Source organism: Myotis daubentonii, chromosome 9, assembly GCF_963259705.1.
Source record: "Myotis daubentonii chromosome 9, mMyoDau2.1, whole genome shotgun sequence".
Classification (NCBI taxonomy): Eukaryota; Metazoa; Chordata; class Mammalia; order Chiroptera; family Vespertilionidae; genus Myotis; species Myotis daubentonii.
Genome location: NC_081848.1, coordinates 22,751,109 through 22,771,832, shown reverse-complemented (window position 1 = coordinate 22,771,832; position 20,724 = coordinate 22,751,109). Strand labels below are relative to the sequence as shown.

The following is a 20,724-nucleotide window of genomic DNA, read 5'->3' as shown; positions in this document are numbered from 1 at the left end:
TCTGGTACTATGGATACTTTGTATTCAACAACTATCCTTGATAAATGAGAAAACATGTAATATTTAAATTTAACACTCTTCACTCTAGCATGCAGTAGCATGGGTTTTGATTAATAACACAAATCCTTGGTCAAGTCCACTATTCCTAAATGATGTCAACTTTGATTTCCACGCTACACAGGGACATCTTAAAAACTTCTCAAGCAAGAGTTTAACACATTTTCACTCTCTACTCAGTGGAGTAGGACAGCGGTCGGCAAACTGCGGCTCGCGAGCCACATGCGGCTCTTTGGCCCCTTGAGTGTGGCCATGAAGTTTCAATCACACTGTACATGCGCGCCTGCACGTGGTATTTTGTGGAAGAGCCACATTCAAGGGGCCGCAGTTTGCCGACCACTGGTGTAGGACATTCTGTAGGGTGTCTTTCTCACACATTTGTCCTTTACAACCACTTAATTTCAAGCTGACATCATTATCATCCACATCTGTTACTATTTATTTACAATCACTGTTTCAGGCACAGGGCTTAGCATATATCTCCCTTAATACACAAACAATCCAGAAAGATAGGTATTATTAATCCCATTTATAAACGAGGCTCATTGGAATTAAACTACTTGTTCCAGCACATGTAACTGGGAAAAACAGACTAGGACTTGAACTCAAGACTGATTTCAACTTATGCTTTCTTAACCACTGGGCTTACTGCTTCAGTACCAAGTGTGAAAAGAGTTACAGGGAAGCCAGACTATCCCCAAAATAGCTCAAGGGCCGCAATTACACCTCAATCAACATGCTGGAGTCTAAGCAAGTCCTATAATGCCGCCAAGAAATGAGTAGTGAATAGAACTACTCATCTAAAATATGAGAGCAGACAAAATTGGTCAATTACGTCCAACTCCCCATAAAATCAATAATTATGTTTTTTTCCCTTTTTACGGTGCTTTCCCCGCTTATAACTCTAAAGCGTCTGAATAACCTTATACATTCTTTCAAGCATTACTTCCCTTTTGTCCATTCTGTCTTTCTCATCATCTCCACTATCCATAGCTACCTAACACAAAAGCATCTAACACTACAATAATAAATGCCCAAATCTGAAAAGTTCACAGGCATGTGAAATTTTTAAGTTTACAAACTATTTCTTTTTAGTGTTATATTGAAGAATGATATCAATGATGATGATAAAAATAATATAGTATGTCATAATACCTACCTATAAAAGTTAATTCTATTTTTCAACATTTCTGGTTTTCTATAGATTCTTGCTTTTGGCTCCCTAATCTATACTAATTCTTATTTCCTAACAGCCTGTCGTCTTTGTCATGTTGGCTGTATCATGCACTAAAAGGCTCTTGTATTCTCTCTCCAAACACCTACCGGAGAAGCTTGCTCATTTGCAATGACCTCACACATCAGCAATAAGGTCTGGACTCCTCACATGAGACATCAGCTTCGGTATTTTCACCACTTTGTGAGCTTTTGCTACCTACCTGTTTTGTTTACAATAATAGGAATAATTTCAAAAAATTGCAGAAAATATTAAGTAATCTTGATGAAAGGACTAAATAACATGTAGCATTTTATGTATGCAGCTACACTGAAGTCCATGAAATGAACCACATAATGAAGCTAGGTTCAACCAACATTTGAAGAAACAAGTATCTAAAATTACAGTAAAATAGAACTTGCTGGAACATCACTTTTAGGAATTAAAGAAACAGTCCATTTGTTTACTCTGAAACCATTTTACTTTTATTAAATTATGGATAAATTTAGATGTGCAAAGCAATGCAGAGGCCAAAGTATACTTTTAAAATATATTTGGCTGAATCTATCTCTCTGAGATCTTCTGATCCTAAAAGAAATAGTTATATTATAAAATTATTGTTAAAAAGCAATAAAATGCATCTTAATCATTAACACAGATAAAATTTGAACAGAAAAAAGGAAAACATTGCGAAGCATGAAAAATACATATTATGAAATGATTCCTGAATATGAGGATTAAAACTCTGGAGGCCTGAAATTTATTTCTAAGGGAAACTTTAGAAAAAGAAAAAATTACTATAGTCTGATTCTGAGGCAAGGGCATTGAAGTGAACGAAACACTGAGGTCTATTCCATGGCCAAATGATTTACATGATAGCAGTAAAAAATACAGTAGTGAAAAGAGGATAAAAAACACATCTGGGCAGGGATTCAGCAATACATACATGTTAATGTTCATCAGCAATATATACATGTCGATATTAGTTAGCAATACATACATGTTGATGTTGGTCTAAGTACATTTTAAAAATACAGTATTTTTCTATTGAATTGACAGGACATGAACATTTATTCACTTGATTGATAATCATCTGTTATAAAGATATTGTTATTAACTTCAAAATACATTTAAAAGTGATTAGGCTTATGTTTTCTATGTATAGCAGATACAAGTTTATTAGACTGTAGAGTACCACTTCATGGAAATTAAGATGAACATGTTTTAAACAAGATACTTTGCCATGAAGATATACAGAAAATATATAAATACGTCACATGATACAGAGAAACAATATTCATGATCTTCACATCTATAGGAATTCATAAAATCTTCTCTGAAGAAAAGGTGTTACATTGCAAACTTCTCATCTTGAAAGTAATCCGCATCATTGAGATATCTTTGAAGTAGACCATATTTCTGTGTATACAATAAAAAAACTAGTTATTTTACTTAAAGGAATGGAGGTAAGCTAGGCCTTTTCAATCTACAAACAGGAACAGGAACAGGAACAATTTCATTTCATGGTAATCATGAATAAAAGTATTTTAATATAAAAAGGAACAAAAATTTAAATTTTAAATTTCTAACTCACATAAAGCATTATTATTAATTTCGTAACTTTCTTGCAAACTATGTACTTTTAATATATTTATTGTAGAAGTGTAATAACTTCAATAATTTATTCAAAAATTTGTTGAATGCATAACATATATCAAATCCTCTGCTAATGACTATCTAGGTACAAAAAAATTGCTATTCCTACCCCTAATGAGAACAGAGTTCAGTAGCAATAGACCAGTGACAACCAATAACAAATGCCATGAAGCAGACAGACACTGTTCTGAGGCTTCAGAAGAGGGAGCATGGGTAGTTGAGGTGACCAGAAAGAATGGCATCGAAGCTGTCCTGGGAAAAACCATTTGGTAGCAGGGCTTTGGTGGGGAGAGTTCAGTAGGAGACAACAGTGCCAAGGCAAAGTATGGGTTTTTACTATGATCAGGTTTTTTCAGAGGAATCGAGAGAGAGAAGACTGAGCCAAAGAGGCTGAGGTCAGGAAATAAAAGTATGAAACGCTAGGTTAAGGAGTTCAGCACTAGTAGGACAGGCCATGGAAAGTTATTAAAGGTGTTAAGGCAGAAGATTGACATGGTCCAAGGTATATTTTTTTTAAGGTAAAACATCCATTCTAGAAGAGTTTGGCAAGTAGTCTACTGCAACAATTTAAGTAATAAGGGCCCAAATCTGAGTGACAGCAATGAAGAAGGAGAGTAAAGGTAAGGTTCGAATGAGAGAGATTGGAGTCAGGATGATTTGGAGATTTCAAGGTGATAGAGTTCCCAGTGCTTACCTCAGGAGGGAGATGAACTGACTAATGGTTTCTTAACTCTACTTATGAACTTTGATTCTTCTCACAGTGAGGTGATGACCCTGACTTTTGTAGTAAATGGAAGGTTCCAGACAGGGGCATGGAACCTTCCCCCTACCCATAAAGATCTCTGACTTGAAAAGAAGAACAGCAGAAATAACCTACGGACTACGTAGGGATTCTCTTCACCTCGTACCCAGACAGGTTCTATTAGATATAAGTAAAGTTCTCTAGGATTAGAAGCCTATACTTTAAATATTTGACTGGTTTTATGCTTTTCATATTATCGTTATATTTTTTCTTATTTATTAAATTTTAGAAAGTTATAGTCTATCTGAGCTATACTAAGGAAGGAAAACCTCTCCTTGCTTTTATTACCAATACTAGCTAACATTCATTGACCACTTACTAATTCCTAGGTCCTATACTAAATGCTTACCATGTGTTATTTATTTAATCTCCATAATCAAAACTCTAATTATTATTATTTAGTTCCTATTTTACTGAAGAGAAAATTTAGGCTTACAGAAGGGAAGAAATTTTCTCCCAAATTCTACTGCTAGAAAATATTTAAATCCATGCTTTTAACCATTATAGTATGCTATTTCTGAGATTTATGGGGTGGGGTGGGGGGGCAGGGGCAGGGTGCAGCTTCAGTGTGAAAAAAAGAAAAAAAAGGGAAAGTGAAACTCAGAGAGAAGGCAGCATTGCCTGGCCATTCATTCTCTTTGCTATCATATTTTGTTAAAAATTTGGAGTTTTGGTCTTATTATGTCAAGCCCTTACAGTGCCAGATGGACCTACTGATGAAAACTAATGGAATTATGGGAATAGAAGCATGAGAAAGAGTTCAGAACATAAAAGGAAGTTTGGTGTCATCTAAGAAGTAGCAGTTTGACCAAAAAAAGAAATGGGGGAACCTAGTGCAGCATTGACTTTTAAGCAGGGGCCCTCAATTTTTAATTTGCTAAGATTCACCTAATTTGTTAACCACTGGGTTTTAACGTCCCCAGAGGATTCACATTTAATAGGTCTGCAGTGAAGCAAGGGACCACGGATTTTTCACCAACTTCTAGGTGATTCTGACAGGTAGTTTAGGACCATGTTTTGAGAAGCATCAGTTTAAGGAGTAGAAGACAAAAAAATCTTTTCAAGTGAAAAAGGGATAAAGAAAGAGAACAAGTGAGAAGAGTTTTGGGAAGGGGCAGGATACCCAATCATAATTTAAAATTCTTATTTATGTAACGATATTTATGCAATACGTTTGAAATTTACTTAAAATACATCTGTAAAATGGAAACTTGATACTTGTATTGACATATTATCTTCACTTTCTGGTGTTCAGGTGGTCACCACCCCACCCCAACTATATTCAACTTCCCTGGAAACCCCATCATCATATGCACTTTCATCTTAACCCAAAAAATGTGTTAGAATTTTGCCAATGGCATATGATAGTATGTTCTTCCACTCAAATTTAGAATGAGACATATATTTCTATTATATTTATTACATATTTTGGTTTTATTATAATTTTATCATTTTTTCTCTTTTTAAAATATACTTTTATTGATTTCATAAAGGAAAGGGAGGGAAGGGGAGAGGGAGAGGGAGAGAGAGAAAGAGAGAGAGAGAGAGAGAGAGAGAGAGAGAGAGAGAGAGAGAAACATCAATGATGAGAGAGAATCATTGATCGGCTGCCTCCTGCATGCACCACACTGGGTATCAAGCCAGCAACCAGGCATGTGCCCTGATTGAGAATCAAACCATGACCTTCTGGTTTATAGATCAAAGCTCAACCACTGAGCCACACCAGCTGGGCAACTTAATCATTTTTTTACACTCAAGTTGCTCCTAATCTTTAATGTAATTAGTTTAAAAGTAGATCTTCCTAGTTCAACTGTTAGAAGGAAAAACAAGAAGAATAAAGCCCGTCTAGGTGGCAGGTTTTGAGGAAGAAATGCTGAGATATCCTGAGATGATGAAAGAGCAAAGGGGGAGGGGTGACAGGGACAAACAGTTTGTGTAAGGTAAAGGGGGTTGACATAATTGGGAGGCAGGAGCATAAAGAGCCACAAATATATAACCATTCCAGGAGCACTGAGCCCTGGCGCTGGAACTGTGGCCTGAGGAGGAGGCATCATCACGCTAAACACACACAGACACTGAGGAGCGGGCAGAGTGACGCTGAGAATGTCAGAGCACCGTGTTAATTTGGACTTAAGCACAGCACAAAAAGCTGCACATGGGTTTATGTTGGCTATGAACTTCTTTAGTTTCCAGGAGAAATCTTTGGAGATAGTCTATGGACAAATATTTTTAAAGTTGGAGGGAATCTCAAAAATAAAATGAGCTTCTTTGATATTTTATGTGAAAAAAAGTGCACATTGTTCTAAATGTGTATGATTTTGAAATTCCATCCATGCCCAACACTGAGTATTATTCTTTAAGCAGAATATGACACTTAGCTTTCTTTTTCTAAGAATACTTTTTCTTATTCCAGGTCCCTTCTGTTGTTACAAACCCTGATAAGCTTTCTCCAAGGTATTTAATTTTAAAATAGTTTTAGTTTTTTTCTGCAAAAATTTTATTGTTCTTCCCAAATATATAATTATATAATTATATAATATATATGATACAGGTACAGTGATTTTTTTCGATGCCTAGTAGACAATTCTTTAAAAATGTGCTGTCCCAATAGATCTTTCAACTCCACTGAAGGGCTGGCAACACTTAACTGCATCAATAAAAGCACTTAAGGCTTTAATGTCATCTAGGAAAATGAAGACAGGACTTCCTGGATAAAAGATGGTTCCTCCCTAAGGCAAACTGGAAAGCACAGAAGACAGGGAGGAAAGCAATGGGAGTGAGAGAAGCAGAAGCAACGTAAAAGATAAAAAGCTGGAAATAGTCGAATGAGAGAAGCAAGACTTAAGTGTCAAGATGTGGGGAGCCGGCAAAGAGATTCCCTGGGCGGTGGTTTGTAGTGGGAGGATAAGTCAAAAGGGAAACCCATCTTGATGTCATCCTCCAGACCTGGAGACTGCGGAGCATCACACGTCCTAAGAAGTTCCTGTTTTCTTGTTCTCTTTTTCCTTTTGCTCATAAGTTTGTTCTCTGAGCTCTCTTCTTTTTCCTTTTCCTCTTTCACAAATTCCCCTACGACAGAAATAACTCTGGCAATGGATCTCAAGTCAGGCCTTTTTTTTTTTTTTTTAAGATTAAATATACTGTTGATCTGAGCTGCCTGAAAATCTCCTATGTGTTCTCTCTTCCACATTCATGTGACTAGACCTGTCTTAAAGATTTCAATCCTATGAGCATCCTTTGCGTGTACCATAAACAAGTCTAGAAGCTCTGGGAGCAGACCAGAGCTTAGAGCTGCCAGCAGACCTCCAGGAACCCAGTGCACTCTTCAGAACCTCCACTCGATCCCTGGTACCAAATTTCGTGATCAACAGGATGTGGGGCGAGCCAAATCAGTGCCCTGGCCTAAAAGCTCTGCATTCCCCTCAATCTTCAGGGGCAGTGCTCACTGCTAAGTCCCATGTCCTCAAGAAGAGGATGTGGGCGGCAGTAGACCCGGCAGCCGGGATCCTTTCCTCACATCCGCACCAGGGGCTGCTTCACTCTCAGGTCACAAGTACTTTTCTAAAGAATAGGAAGCAGACAAGCAGAGGTGAGTCCTGTACTTTGGCAAAGAAATCAAGGGGAGATATATATATATATATATATATATATATATACACACACACACACATACACACACACACACATACATACACATAACATACACAGGTCAGCAATGACACATCTGTAAAAGTGAAAGGACAGGAAGCCTCCATTGAGGGATAGTGTTATTGCTGATTAAAAGTTACCTGACGAGCTGAATGACTGCCTTAGAACATTACCTATTCAGGGTAGGACAATGGTAAGCATGATAGAAATGGGTGAAAAAAAGAGAAAATGCCAACACGGGGAGAGAAGGAGAGATTCCCTTTTAAATTTCTCTGCCTTCTAATCATTGATATCCTCTTGCTGCTCATAATTAGGTTCAGAGTGTACTGAATGGGAGGGTTATTTTATATCCACCTTACCTTCTTAATCCAGCCATTTTCTTTTGAATGATCGAAAATTCTTTCCACTGTTTCTTTAACTTCTTCATCCTCAAGTTTTTCTGTATTTACTATGGAGCAACATTCTTGATACAGCTTGAATTTAAAATGTTTCAGTTTATGATAAACTCTGGTACGGTTAGCACAAATTCTGCCAATAAAAAATTCCTAAATCAAGAAATAAACATAATTTGACACACGATGTGAATAATATAGCAATGAATATACACTTTCTGCTTTTCAGATTTTAATAGTAGAATCTAATGCATTATTCATTTTTTAAATGTTTATACAATGATTATTTTATCTTCTCTTATTTAAATAACCCAGTTAACAAAAACTGAGCACTTGCTATGTTCCAAGTATTGGGCTGAGCACTGGAGATTCATAAGTGAAAGATGCTCTACCTGTATTAGGAGAGCTTATAGGAGAGCTTGGGAGTAAAACAAATGATTATAAAACAATTTGTCAAATACTAAGCACAAGGTTCTATCAAGATACAAAGGGAAGACAATTAACTCAATATAGAGGGGAGAAGGGTCCTCAAGTAGGTGAAGCTTAAACTAAGTCTTTTTTCTAAAAAAAAAAAAAAAAAAATGTTTGGGAAGGAGGAGAAAAACGGCTAGTAAGATAGATGATAGGCACACCTATCAAGAAAAGCATGCAGGCTGCTGTACATACACAGTTACTGAGTTTAAAATGCCTGGATTACAATAATTTTCTAGCTTATAAGCAACATGTGAAACTAAAACAAACTCTCATACCAGTACTAAGTACTGGCAGTTTTTTACTTAACACTTTCTTCTAAAAAATTTTGTAGAGTAAAAAATAACTGTTTAGTCATATCTATGTCCTTAATTAATGAGTCTGAACTGATTATATTAATACTAGAGGCCCGATGCACAAAATTTGTGCAAGAGTAGGCCTTCCTTTGCCCAGCTGCTGGCACCAGCTTCCCTCTGGCACCTGGGGCTCAGGCTTCCCTCGCATCCCTGGCTTCATCCAGAAGGTTGTCTGGAAGGACATCTGGTCTAATTAGCATATTATGCTTGTATTATTATAGATTTTATTGTTAGCAAACTGCAAGGATTTTAATATTTATGTTTAATGGGCTTCTAGGATTTTATAATTAATACTCTTCTTGTGAAGTCAATCAACAAAAACATTTCCCTTTCAGAATATTCTGAATATACACTTTGTTATCCACACCTATAGCTAAAATGGGGAAAGTGTCACTGCACTGAGCTAATTAAAAATAACTGTACCCACATTGTTTCACTCACTGTAGGAAATGAAACAGAAAGAGCTCCAGGCATTATAACATGATTAACCTTATTTTCATGGAGTAACCTTGCTAACTTATGTATTTAACTCTGTGCATAAATTCACTAAAGGGTTATACTTTCAAGGGTTCAGTACAGTGATATAGCAACAATACTGATCTATGTAACTTGTATTCTATTTGACAAAGAATTGCACCCTTTTTCTGAAGCCACATTGCAAGGGATCACAGAGGTGATGAGTTCAGTAAATAATCTGAGAGTATAGTGGCAAAAATAATTAAAAGTTAAATATGATAATTGGCAACTGTCAGGTTTGATGCGTTACCCTGTGAAGATGGTACTTGGGACAGCTTACAAGCTTTTCTAATGTTCAGATTTCTGTTCATATTCTGTGTAAACCTTTTTGTTTTTCAGATCATTAGAAATTCCGTAATCAGGTGTTGTACATTTTCTTGCTTACTCTAAGTATCTTTGCCATTTCAACATGATCATTAAATCAGTCACATCAATTATAAAAATTTACTTGACAATACCTCCCATTTTGAGTAAAAAAAAAACCACCATAGTTGCAGTGGCCACTAGGGGTACCCTGTGTCTCTCCATTTCTACCGTCAAAGTAGACTGTGTTGGGGAAGCCTCTCATTGATGTTTAAGATAAAATACATTGGGATAATAATGTGATTTTCATTTCCACCACACTGTATTCTACAGAGGAATTTATTTGTACATAATTTTTAAGTTTGGGCAAGAGAGAAGGAAAGGTGTTTAAAAATCCGTATTTAATTTTTTCCCCTGTATGTTAACAAAAGTGTCCATTGAAAACATTACACATTATAGTTTACTTCTTCTCATTTCTAATTCCTATCTTCTTAGCGTCTACTTACACCATTTATGTAGGTCAATAAGCCCAAAATTACCTTTAGAATGTTCCTACATTATTTTTTTCTCTAAAATGTGATCATATTTTATAAGGAAGAGCTAAGCCACTGCTAGTAAGGCTTCACAGAAAACAGTAAGTAATAGCTGTAGTACTTAATCTTAGTGCACTTTCACCTTGTTATACTGTATGAAGTAATGTATACAGTACAACGCAGTGTCTACTGTAGGATCCCATTTATATAAAGTATAAAACAAGTAAAACTAATCTATGTTGTTAGAATAGTGTCCTTAAATGTCCAGAAATGTATTCAGACACGATTTTTAATTATCTAATTGCATTTCTGGCCATTAAGGACAGAATTCCAAGATAGACAGTATTAAAACCTACCAGAGACAGAGAAGTAAGTACTGTTGTGACTGTTGTCAGAGCAGATAGGCAAAATGACATAAATGATTCCATGTAGGCTAGCTTAGTCTATAAACTGATAAATCTGAGGAAAACTGAGTCTAGGTGATCCAACAAACATACAGATACATTGAAAACGAAGCTAAAAAAAACCCAACAACAACAAGAAAAAAATGATAGTAAATTATTTAACTCTACAACTCAAAGAATTAGAAAGAGAACAACAAAAAAAGCCCAGAGTGAGCAGAAGGAAGGAGATAATAAAGATCAGAGCAGAAATAAATGACATAGAGACCAAAAAAATAATACAAAAGATCAATGAAACCAAGAGATGGTTCTTTGAAAGGATAAAAAAGATTGATGAGCCTCTAGCCAGGCTCACCAAGAAGCAAAGAGAGAGGACTCAAATAAACAAAATCAGAAATGAAAGAGGTGAAATAACAACAGACCCCTCAGAAATTCAAAGAATTGTTAAAAAATACTATGAACAACTCTAACAAACTAGACAACATGGAGGAAATGGACATATTCCTAGAAAAATACAATCTTCCAAAACTCAATCCGGAAGATTCTAAAAATCTCAATAGGCCAATAACTATGGAAGAAATTGAAGCAGTCATCAAAAAAGCTCCCAGCAAACAAAAGCCCGGGGCCAGACGGCTTCACAGGGGAGTTTTACCGAACATTCAAGGAAGAACTAAAACCTATCCTCCTAAGACTATTCCAAAAAATTCAAGAGGAAGGAACACTTCCCAGCTCATTCTATGAAGCCAGCATCACCCTAATACCAAAACCAGATAGAGACAACACAATGAAAGAGAATTATAGGCCAATATCCCTCATGAACATAGATGCCAAAATACTCAACAAAATTCTAGCAAATTGGATCCAGCAATACATCAGAAAGATCATATACCATGACCAAGTAGAATTTGTCCCGGGGATGCAAGGATGGTACAATACCCGCAAATCAATAAACGTGATACATCACATAAACAAATTGAGAGATAAAAATCACATAGTCATATCAATTGATGCAGAAAAAGCACTTTACAAAATTCACCACCCTTTCTTGATAAAAACTCTTAGCAAGGTAGGAATAGAAGGATCATACCTCAACATAATAAAAGCCATATATGACAAACCCACAGCCAACATCATAATCAATGGGCAAGAACTAAAACTATTTCCCCTAAGAACAGGAACAAGACAGTACCCATCAGCAGATGAGTGGATTAAAAAACTGTGGTACATCTACACAATGGAATACTACGCTGTGGTAAAAAAGAAGGAATTCTTGCCATTTGTAACAGCATGGATGGAACTGGAGAGCATTATGCTAAGTGAAATAAGCCAGTCAGAGAAAGATAAATACCACATGATCTCACTCATTTGTGGAATATAGAGAACAACATAGACTGATGAACAGGGACAGATCCAAAGACAGAGAAACAGCGATCAGACTATCAATCCCCGGAGGGCAAGTAGGGGAGGGTCGGGGTAAGGGGAAGAGATCAACAAAAGGACTTGTATGCATGCATATAAGCCAAACCAATGGACACAGACAGCAGGGGGATGAGAGTATGAGTGCGGGGGGTGGGGGCGAGGTTGGGGGTTAATGGAAGGATGAGGACACATTTGTAATACCTTAACCAATAAAGAAATTAAAAAAAGAAAACGTAGCTAAAAAGTGTTACCAAAATGTCCTACAGAAGAAGATGGGGAATTGCACATTTGTTAGATACAGCATGTGGAAGTGTACATAAACACTGGATAATAAACCAAGGCAAGGAAATACAATGAAACATGCATCGGGTACATTTGCAATACCCAGCTAACTGTAGGTAACTTTTTACAGGATGTCTCTAGGCCCTGTCTACGTAGGAGGAGCCAGCTCCTTGTGGAAGTACAGAGGAGAAAGCAAAAAGATGCTCAGGAAGAGGGCGGATGGACAGGAGTTTGCTTTCTGATACTAGGCCTCTGGCAACAGTTAGTGCAATAGGCTGAGGCAAGGGACTCTACTTCCTCTTGGCTTCTTTTGTATGGACACGTTATCCATTGCTTTTTGTGTCATAATTACTGCCTCTCCCCATCAGATCTTAAGCACCTTCAGGAATCTGGACAGACTCTGGGAAAAACTGAAAATTAATTGTTGACAGTTCTCCCAACTGCCTTTCAGATTTTACATCTCTCTTTCCTGCAGGTGAGTTCTTTCTCATCTATGTCCTCTGACTTCACCATGATCTGGTGGTCCAAGGCCTCTCATCTCAATATTGGACCCAAGATGCTGTAACTAACATTGCTCCTCCCCTTAAGTCTACTTTCCATCTAAGCATTCCTTCTTTTAAAGAAGCCAATCTTAGCTGAAAAGAAAAGTTTGATCATTAAACAAATTCACTAAGATTATTATTTTAAAGCATTATTTGCACTTTAAAAGAAAATTCCAGCTAACCTCAAGAAGTCTCAATTTTATATAGCGATAAGCAGCAACACAACATGGAGAATTCCTTTTCAAAATAACCTGAGGGTGGGTGTGGGGATGATCACAGTCTCTTTAATACCTTTGATCAAAAACAGGTTTGTTTTTTCTCCTTTCCTTTTTTCCTCTTTCCTTTTCCTTTCCATACATGCATTGACATTGTAGTTCAGTAGAATTTTAATAAGTGAGTCTTAGTCTTAAGTAAAAAAAGTTACTGAAACCATACTTTCTAGAAGTATGGTTTTGTTGTGCTACTTTCAAGTTTGCTATTTACTAACTTTTTAAAGCTGATATCTGAAAATAAAATAATTCTTATTTAAAAAAAATTACTGAAAAAATGTAATATTAAAGAATTTCAACCACACTAGCTTAATATACACATTAACTAGTTTAATGTTCGCACATAGCATACATACAAACATACACACATTTTTACATAGATGCAAGGTAGTATATACATTGCTTATTATTTTGCTTTAACCTAGCATTATTTCATAACCTTCAAAATATTATTTTGTTCTATCACAAAATAATGGTGTACTCAGCTTATTAAATCACTACTCTAATATTTTATTTGGATTATTTCCCATTTTTAATTATAAATAATGCTTTAATGAACTTCATGATTATGTTATTTGCTTTCATTGAATTACCTTGCCAAGAATAAACTTACAGGCACCAAATATGTGTAACTCATTAACTCTGGCTATATATTGTTATCTAGTACCTAAAAAGATATAGCACATCCTTTCTTTGTCGAGGAATCTTACTTCTCATGAAATTGCTAGTTTCAATACAGCCTTGACAGAACTGCATTTTGTCATTTGACTTAAAAGTACTTTGCTACTGGAGAGCTACTGACTGGCATCTTTAGGTAGTTTTAATTGTATGCCTTTAAATAGAGAATAATCATTTTCCAATATATTTAACTTTTATATTTTTCCATTGTGTGACTGATGTATTAATGTTCTTTGCTTTTATTTCATGAACTCTCTTATTTTTTAGGTATTTGAATCAACTATTTTATAGAGTCCTTATTCCTTCACAGGATATCAGAACTCCAGAAATGGTTTTCTAATTCATACTCCTCTTCAAGATTAGCTATAGACAGCAAAGACAGGGACTGTATAGCAATAGTTTTATCTATACAACAGAAAAGAACCTTAAAGTATTAAATCACTTTTATTAAGAGTCTAGATGTTTTATCTCATAAAGTCATAAATCAGTTTTAAAGGATGGGGAAATTTATGTTAAGAAAAGAAATGTGTTTTTATAGTTACTTGCCAAATAAAACACTAAAGATGAATTCTGAATTCATTATCCTCAATACACACTTTCTAAGTGATTCTTGCCACTCAGATTGTTTAGAGGGATCTGGTCAATTATTGCCCACTAATACTGAGGAATCATATTACCAAACCTAGCAGAATTCAGATAAATAGTATCTTTGTATTTTAATAAATGACTGCCAGTATTTAGAGTCGATTTTGAATCTCTAGCCCCCAAAACACACATACACCCTTCACGGATATACAGACTCGCCAGAGGAAGCTCTCAATATCAATAGTTTTGCATTTATAAATGCAACACTTTTGCATAGATTTTTAAAAGAAATAGAAGTAGTCTACATCTATACGTTTTCTCTCTTCCCATTGCACTATTTTGCTATCATTTATCAAATACTTTTCTTCAAATATTTCAAATGTTTTCTTCAATTTTATCTATTCCACCAGAATTAACAGCACCTTAAGTATGTGGTAATTGCTCTAGTCTGACCCACTTCTGATATAGCCTAGGTGGGGGCATGGCTTTTTCCAACTCTCATATTAGGATGACCAGGCATCTTCAATTATTTGCTTGTGGGTTGTCAATTCGGTAGATTCATAAAATTTTCCACTTGGGTCAAATTCTCCTTTGGACCCAAAAGGGGACATCTGCTTCTCCTGCCCCAGTTACCAACCTTTCATCCTCACCCTCCCACTCCCCCTCACTATTTGGGTGAAGTGTACTTACTGTACCTAGAGAATATGCATGGATTTTAGTATTTTACTGAATCAGGAGTGAATCTGCTTATAAGACATATTTTTCATATTCAAAACTTGTACCCCTTTCCCTTTACCTAGTGCTTTCTCCATTTGTAAAAATAACAAGGTTATTTGTGCAAGCTTATGTATTTAAAATTCCCAAATACTGAAAACTGAAATGAAGGGAAAATACCTGCTTGTCCCATGGCATGAAATCATCAGTTTTCATAGTCCTGGGGTTGTACTGCTTCCCTGATAAGCTCACTAAATATGCACAGTGGCGATGCAACCCGCAAGCCTGGCAGGAACAGTCTTTAGCATTCTTTGGAGAGATGTTCACATCAGAATAACTTCCTACCCGCTCCTGAAAACAAAAGATGTAATTAAGCTTTAAAGGATTAGAATGAGGACAACAATTTTAGGAATCATAACAAGATGAGATGTAAGAGCAAAACACTGGTATTTCTAACTTTAATACTGAGCACACAGTAAGTGTGTGACAAGGGATTTTTTACAATAGAAAAATAAATTTAAAATTAGGAATATTAAATGGAAATAAACCAGACTAGAAAACAAATCAGTTATATCCCTCACACTTATGAGTTACTAAGTTGTGATTTTCACAAGTTTTATTTATCTTCCTTCCTCTCATCTCTAGTTAATGTCAATGAGGTATTTATTAGTTAAAGATAGGAAATAATGAGCAGCAAAAATTCACAATATAATAAAAGGTTTAGGTAAGTCAACAACTGAAAAAAAACCAAGATCACATTTAGTCTCCATTGTGTGGATTATATCATGTTTTCCACAAAATATTACAGAAATATTTTAATCCTCCTTTGGTTGCTTACTAAAGTACTGGAAAATAAACAACTTGGAGCTAGGATTGCTAGATGGTCAGTGTTGATGTGGACAGTGGAATAGCTGAGTTAGCAGTAAGTAAACAAGTAGAAAATGTTTGGCATTCTTAAATAAGCTTTATTAAGCTGTGAAATTACTTGTGCTTGAGTATTCTTGCTTGTGCTCTAGGCCCGCTAGATATTACTGTTCTAATTAGTAGTATAGATTAGGTTTTACCACAATATTTGAACTGTACACAAGGAGCGTATTAGCAGGGTTACTAAGCCACTTTCACATTCTCTATTAATTAAGCACCCAACAGATGAATAGTTTTCTCTTTCCATTGGATGATTCACAACAACACGGCCTTTTGTCTACCTTCACTATTTCTCATATTTCATGACACTTCATGACACATGTCCCTCACAGGCTGACATGCAGGATGAATAGGTGACTAAGCACCTTCCCTCCCTGCGTCTGTGTTAGTCAGGAAGCACATGCTGAGCAGAAAGCTCTATCAGCTCAGGTCCCTGAGAGAGGACGACAAGCAGAGCACTCCTGTTGACTCACACTGGACAACCAAGGTAAGTGAAACATAAACTGTTGGATTAAGCTATTGAGATTTTGTTGTGGGTTTATTTTGTCATGTTATTTGATTTTTATAGAATAACCTAGCTTATCCTGACCAAGATCACACAGAATCATCTGTGTCTCTACATTTTTAAGGCACTCTTTTTTTGTATCTTATTCTTATTTCAAACACTGGGTTACCCAAATGCAGCATAGCCTACCCTATGGGGTCAAGCATAATATAGCACAGGGGTATGGGCTTTGGAGTCAGAGAAACCCTAGAAACATGAGGTTTCTAGGTTTACATATTTATTGGTTTGGCTCATTATTCGATGTATAACCTTATGTTACTCAATTTTTCTGAGTCAGTTTCCTCATCTCTAACGGAAGAAATAATAGTACCTTCCTCAGGGGGTTAACTTTGAAGATAGAATAAGAAGCTTTACTTTGCATGTAAATTATTTGGCAAAATTAAATGAACAAATAGTCATGCTGTTTTTCTTTCTATTAAAGAATAAATATTTACATCATGTTCTAAGAGTTGTACAACCTGCTTTACCTTCCAGTAAGTAAATATTTCCCTTTAAAGTAGGTAAATATTTTCTGGATCTGAGGAAGAAACTGGAGTTTAGAGAGGTTAAAAATACTGAAAGTCAAAAAGATACCCTAAACTCAAGTAAAGTCTTCTTCCTATAACTGTCTTTTAACTGAAACCATCTGTGTCTAATTTATCATTAGGTAATTTAAGGCTGAACAGGCCTTGAGAGAAGCCAAATCTCCTGACATAAATGAGGTCGAGTAGCTAATGATTTCAGTGCTAGAAGGATGTTAGGGAACTTGAACCTCACTTATCTTGCCATTTTCCTCTTGCTAACAATTATTAGAGATAGAATGTTAGAAGTAGAGAGAGAAAAGAAACCTTAAAATTCATTAGTGCACTCTCTACTATTAGAGATCATAAAGAAATCTAGAGGATAACATGGAATCCAATAAATCTTATAAATTAAAAAGATGCTTTACTCAAATTGGTAGAATTACAAAATCTTGAGGTGGAGGATGTTAAAGACAACCTAGGCTGTAATCCCCAAATTGCATTATGGAAACCAATTTTCCTAGGAGGTATAAGGACTCCACAATAAGGAGTCTCAGAGTAAAACACAATATGGAAAGTTTAAATACTACATGTGGCTCTCCTGAGGATTTACAGTAGAAATTATCGCATTAATGTCACTGAAAAGTCCTCCAGTTAAGTTAAACCCACTGTTTCTTAAACTTTTTAAACAATTTCTTTTCTGAAACAATAATTAACATCCTATGAGACAAACTCCTTATTTATCTATTTATTTATTTATCTATTTCTTTGTTTATCTATTTATTTATTTATTTAAATCCACGCCCAAGGACATGTTCAAGATTTTGGGGGGCCCTAGACAGTTTGCTCAGTGGATAGAGGACCGACCTGTGGACTGAAGGATCCCGGATTTGATTCCAGTCAAGGGCACGTACCTTGGTTGCAAGCTTCTCCCTGGCCCTGGCCCTGGTTGGGGCTAGTGCAGGAGGCAACCAATCAATGTGTCTCTCTCACATTGATGTTTCTCTCTGTCTTTCCCTCTCTCTTCCACTCTCTCTTAATATTAATGGAAAAATATCCTCGAGTGAGGATTTTTTTTTAAAAAAAAGGGGGTTTTGGGGGGGAGGGGACAGGGAGGGAGAGGGAAAGAGTGAGGGGGGGGGAGAAGGAAAGAGAAAGAGAGAGAGAGAGAGAGAGAGAGAGAGAGAGAGAGAGAGAGAGAGAGAGAGAGAAGAGAGAAACATGGATGTTCGAGAGACATCAATCAGCTGCCTCTGGTACATGCCCCGACAGAGGACCAAACCCCCAACCCCGCATGTGCCCTGATGGATAATCGAACCCATGACGTTTTGTTGTAAGGGATGACACTACAACCAACTGAGCCACATTGGCCAGGATGACAACCTCCTCATTTTAATATATGGGATAAGCACTAAAGATGTTCTAAAGTTACTCATCATTTAGAGCCACTTAATTATTGAATAGATAAGTAAGTGAATAATTAAAACAATAATAGCCTTTAGAAGTGGTCAGAAACAAGCAGCTGATTATTCAAGAAAGAAAAATGCTAATAACTGAGAAGACTGCTCAGCCCAACAGAACACTGAAATCTTGAGAGGTCTCCCACTCTCCCCCACCCTCCAGAGATTCAAAAACAAACAAACCTGTGTACCTTATACTGCTCTTTCCAGCGACTCCTAGAGAATAAGTTCTCCAGACGAGGCTGAACAAAGTGGTTGTCCAAATAATCAAGAGATGTCAGCATTTCTCGTGCATATGATTTCTGCCTGGTGTGATCTGTTCAGGGGAATAACCACAAAAACAAAAAAACAAAACAACAACAATCACTTTGCCCCTGTGAAACATTTAAATAACTGAATACTTAAGGATTTCTTTCCATAGCTCTAGGTTAGTTGGTTAGAAGCATTTTAAATTAACATAAGATGTTAATGATGTGAAAAACATCATTCCATCAGAGCATTAGGGAAAGGAAAGAACCACCCAGGCCTTCTAATTGTTCCCTGAACACATCAAACGGAGTCTTTCCTGAGGGTCTCTAACTGCTGTGCTCTCTGCTGTGTCCTCCCTCACTGCAGCTTTTTGTCCAAAAGTCACCTCTTGAGACAGCTTCTTTGACCAATCTAACTAACTTAGACTTTCTTTGTCTTTATCACTCTCGTATCTTTATCCTTTTCCCTCCAAGAACAAATATTATGTTATATATTTGTTTACTCATTGTCTGTCTCTTCCATCAGACTTCATGCAACATGAAGGCAGGAAGCTCATGTCATAGTCACTGCCATATCTCCAGCTCTCAAATAACGCCTGGCCCTTAGTCGGCTCTCAACAAATACTTGTTCAACAAGCTATGAATGAAACCTTATTTTGGTACGCAGATAGATAATTCAACAGAACATATTTATAGTCTTTATATAGTGTGATAGATGCAAGAGATAAGTATATAAACATAAGGTATGCTTCTTCTCATGGTATTGAAAGGGAAAAAGGCAAAATAAATTTTCAATACAAGTATGAAAAGTTCACACACACCAGTACCACCATACTCAGTATAATGACAGCACAACTGAGGGAGTGACAAGTACTATTTGAGTAGGTCATAGATAGCTTTAATAGTGAAAATGATTTCACACCCACCTGGACAATCTAGGGTAGAAAGGGATTATATTCTAGGGAAGATCAGCATGAGCAAAGGCACAGAAGCTTAAATCAGCATCACTTTTGGTGAAATTCAAGGAGCCTACAGAGGCTGGGACAACAGATGAGTATTGAACTACTCTGCTATTTTAAGAGTACATATCCTATATCTTCAAATTCACAGTGAATGCTCTAAGATCAGGGAGCTGTCACATTGTTTCTTTTGTCTTGTCCACATTTCAAATAATAAACAAGTTTTTGAATGGATTTTTGTACAGTTGATTTTAGAGGGAACAATAACTGGAGGGCCCTACGGATGGGTAGCCTGTGTTTTTTTATACAATAAATATAGTTGTTTAAAAATTAGAAAAAAAATTGTTGCATTCATATTATTAACTTACCATATAATGTTCCCAGGAATGATTCATCTAAAGCATTGATCAGGAGAGCCTTCACAACTCTTTCAAAGTGCGTGTAGGGGTCACTAAAAGAATCTGAAATTAATTTAATATCAGAATCTAGTATACAAAACAATTCCTGAATAGGTTCATTTCTCCAAATCTAGGAAATTAAACTATAAATAGAAGAAATTGCTAATTATTCTAATTTTATAAATTAGTTGCCTCAGTGACTTCTCTGGTCATTCAACAAATCCCCATTTTCCAGATTTACTAGCATATAATCCAAAGTTTCTATTGTTATTTCAAATAAATCTCCACTTTCCAAACTTATTTAGGGAAAATGAAGAGGTATGCTGTAAAAACAATCAAAATCGTCCCTTATTTACCTAAGTTTTATGATCAATTTGACAACTAGAGAGAGCAAGAGAAAAAACATCTATAGGTGGATTGTTCAATATGTACACCAAACTTCTTTTTCCTTTTCTTCAAAACATGTTACATACAAAATTATCTGTGAAATTGCTACCCTCACCAGAATCCCAGTGGCCATAAAAATTTCATTTCCCTTTCTGCTGCCCCTGATTTAGGATTTTCCACATCGATTTAGAAAACTATGTCTACTCTTTCTTATATCAAATATATAAGCCTAATTTCCCACTAACCCAGTCTGGTCCATAATATCATCTGTTTGACGAGACAGGCAATAATAAGAGAGATGGTCCCCACTATTTCCCATTGCTCTTGGATCAAGGTTTACTATGGCTGTGGACATGTTCTCTATAAAACACGACCCATTCCATGACCCAAACTGTCAACTCTGAGCATCGGTGAAGACATATTAAAAGCAGCCGGAGTATTTCAGA

The 20,724-nt window shown here is 36.2% G+C and overlaps 1 protein-coding gene and 1 long non-coding RNA gene across 8 annotated transcripts in view; one reads left to right on the top strand and one right to left on the bottom strand.

Annotated features, from left to right (window-relative positions):
* The window catches only part of LOC132240643 (uncharacterized), a 139,866-nt gene that overhangs the window by 95,873 nt on the left and 23,269 nt on the right, over window positions 1–20,724 (top strand). The window lies entirely within an intron of this gene.
* Window positions 1,729–20,724, bottom strand: part of CCDC82 (coiled-coil domain containing 82) — an 807,218-nt gene continuing 788,222 nt past the window's right edge. For 5 of the 7 annotated variants that reach the window (XM_059708085.1, XM_059708088.1, XM_059708084.1 and 2 more), the window contains exons 4-8: window positions 19,862–19,954; window positions 18,478–18,602; window positions 15,018–15,188; window positions 7,736–7,921; window positions 1,729–2,689 (exon numbers count right to left, since the gene is read on the bottom strand). In XM_059708085.1, the coding sequence (XP_059564068.1) occupies window positions 2,621–2,689; window positions 7,736–7,921; window positions 15,018–15,188; window positions 18,478–18,602; window positions 19,862–19,954 (644 nt within the window). In that variant the 3' untranslated portion in view covers window positions 1,729–2,620. Of the gene's footprint in view, window positions 2,690–6,815; window positions 7,290–7,735; window positions 7,922–15,017; window positions 15,189–18,469; window positions 18,603–19,861; window positions 19,955–20,724 lie in introns of those variants that run through there. The other 2 variants (XM_059708089.1, XM_059708090.1) reach the window with 2 other exon arrangements.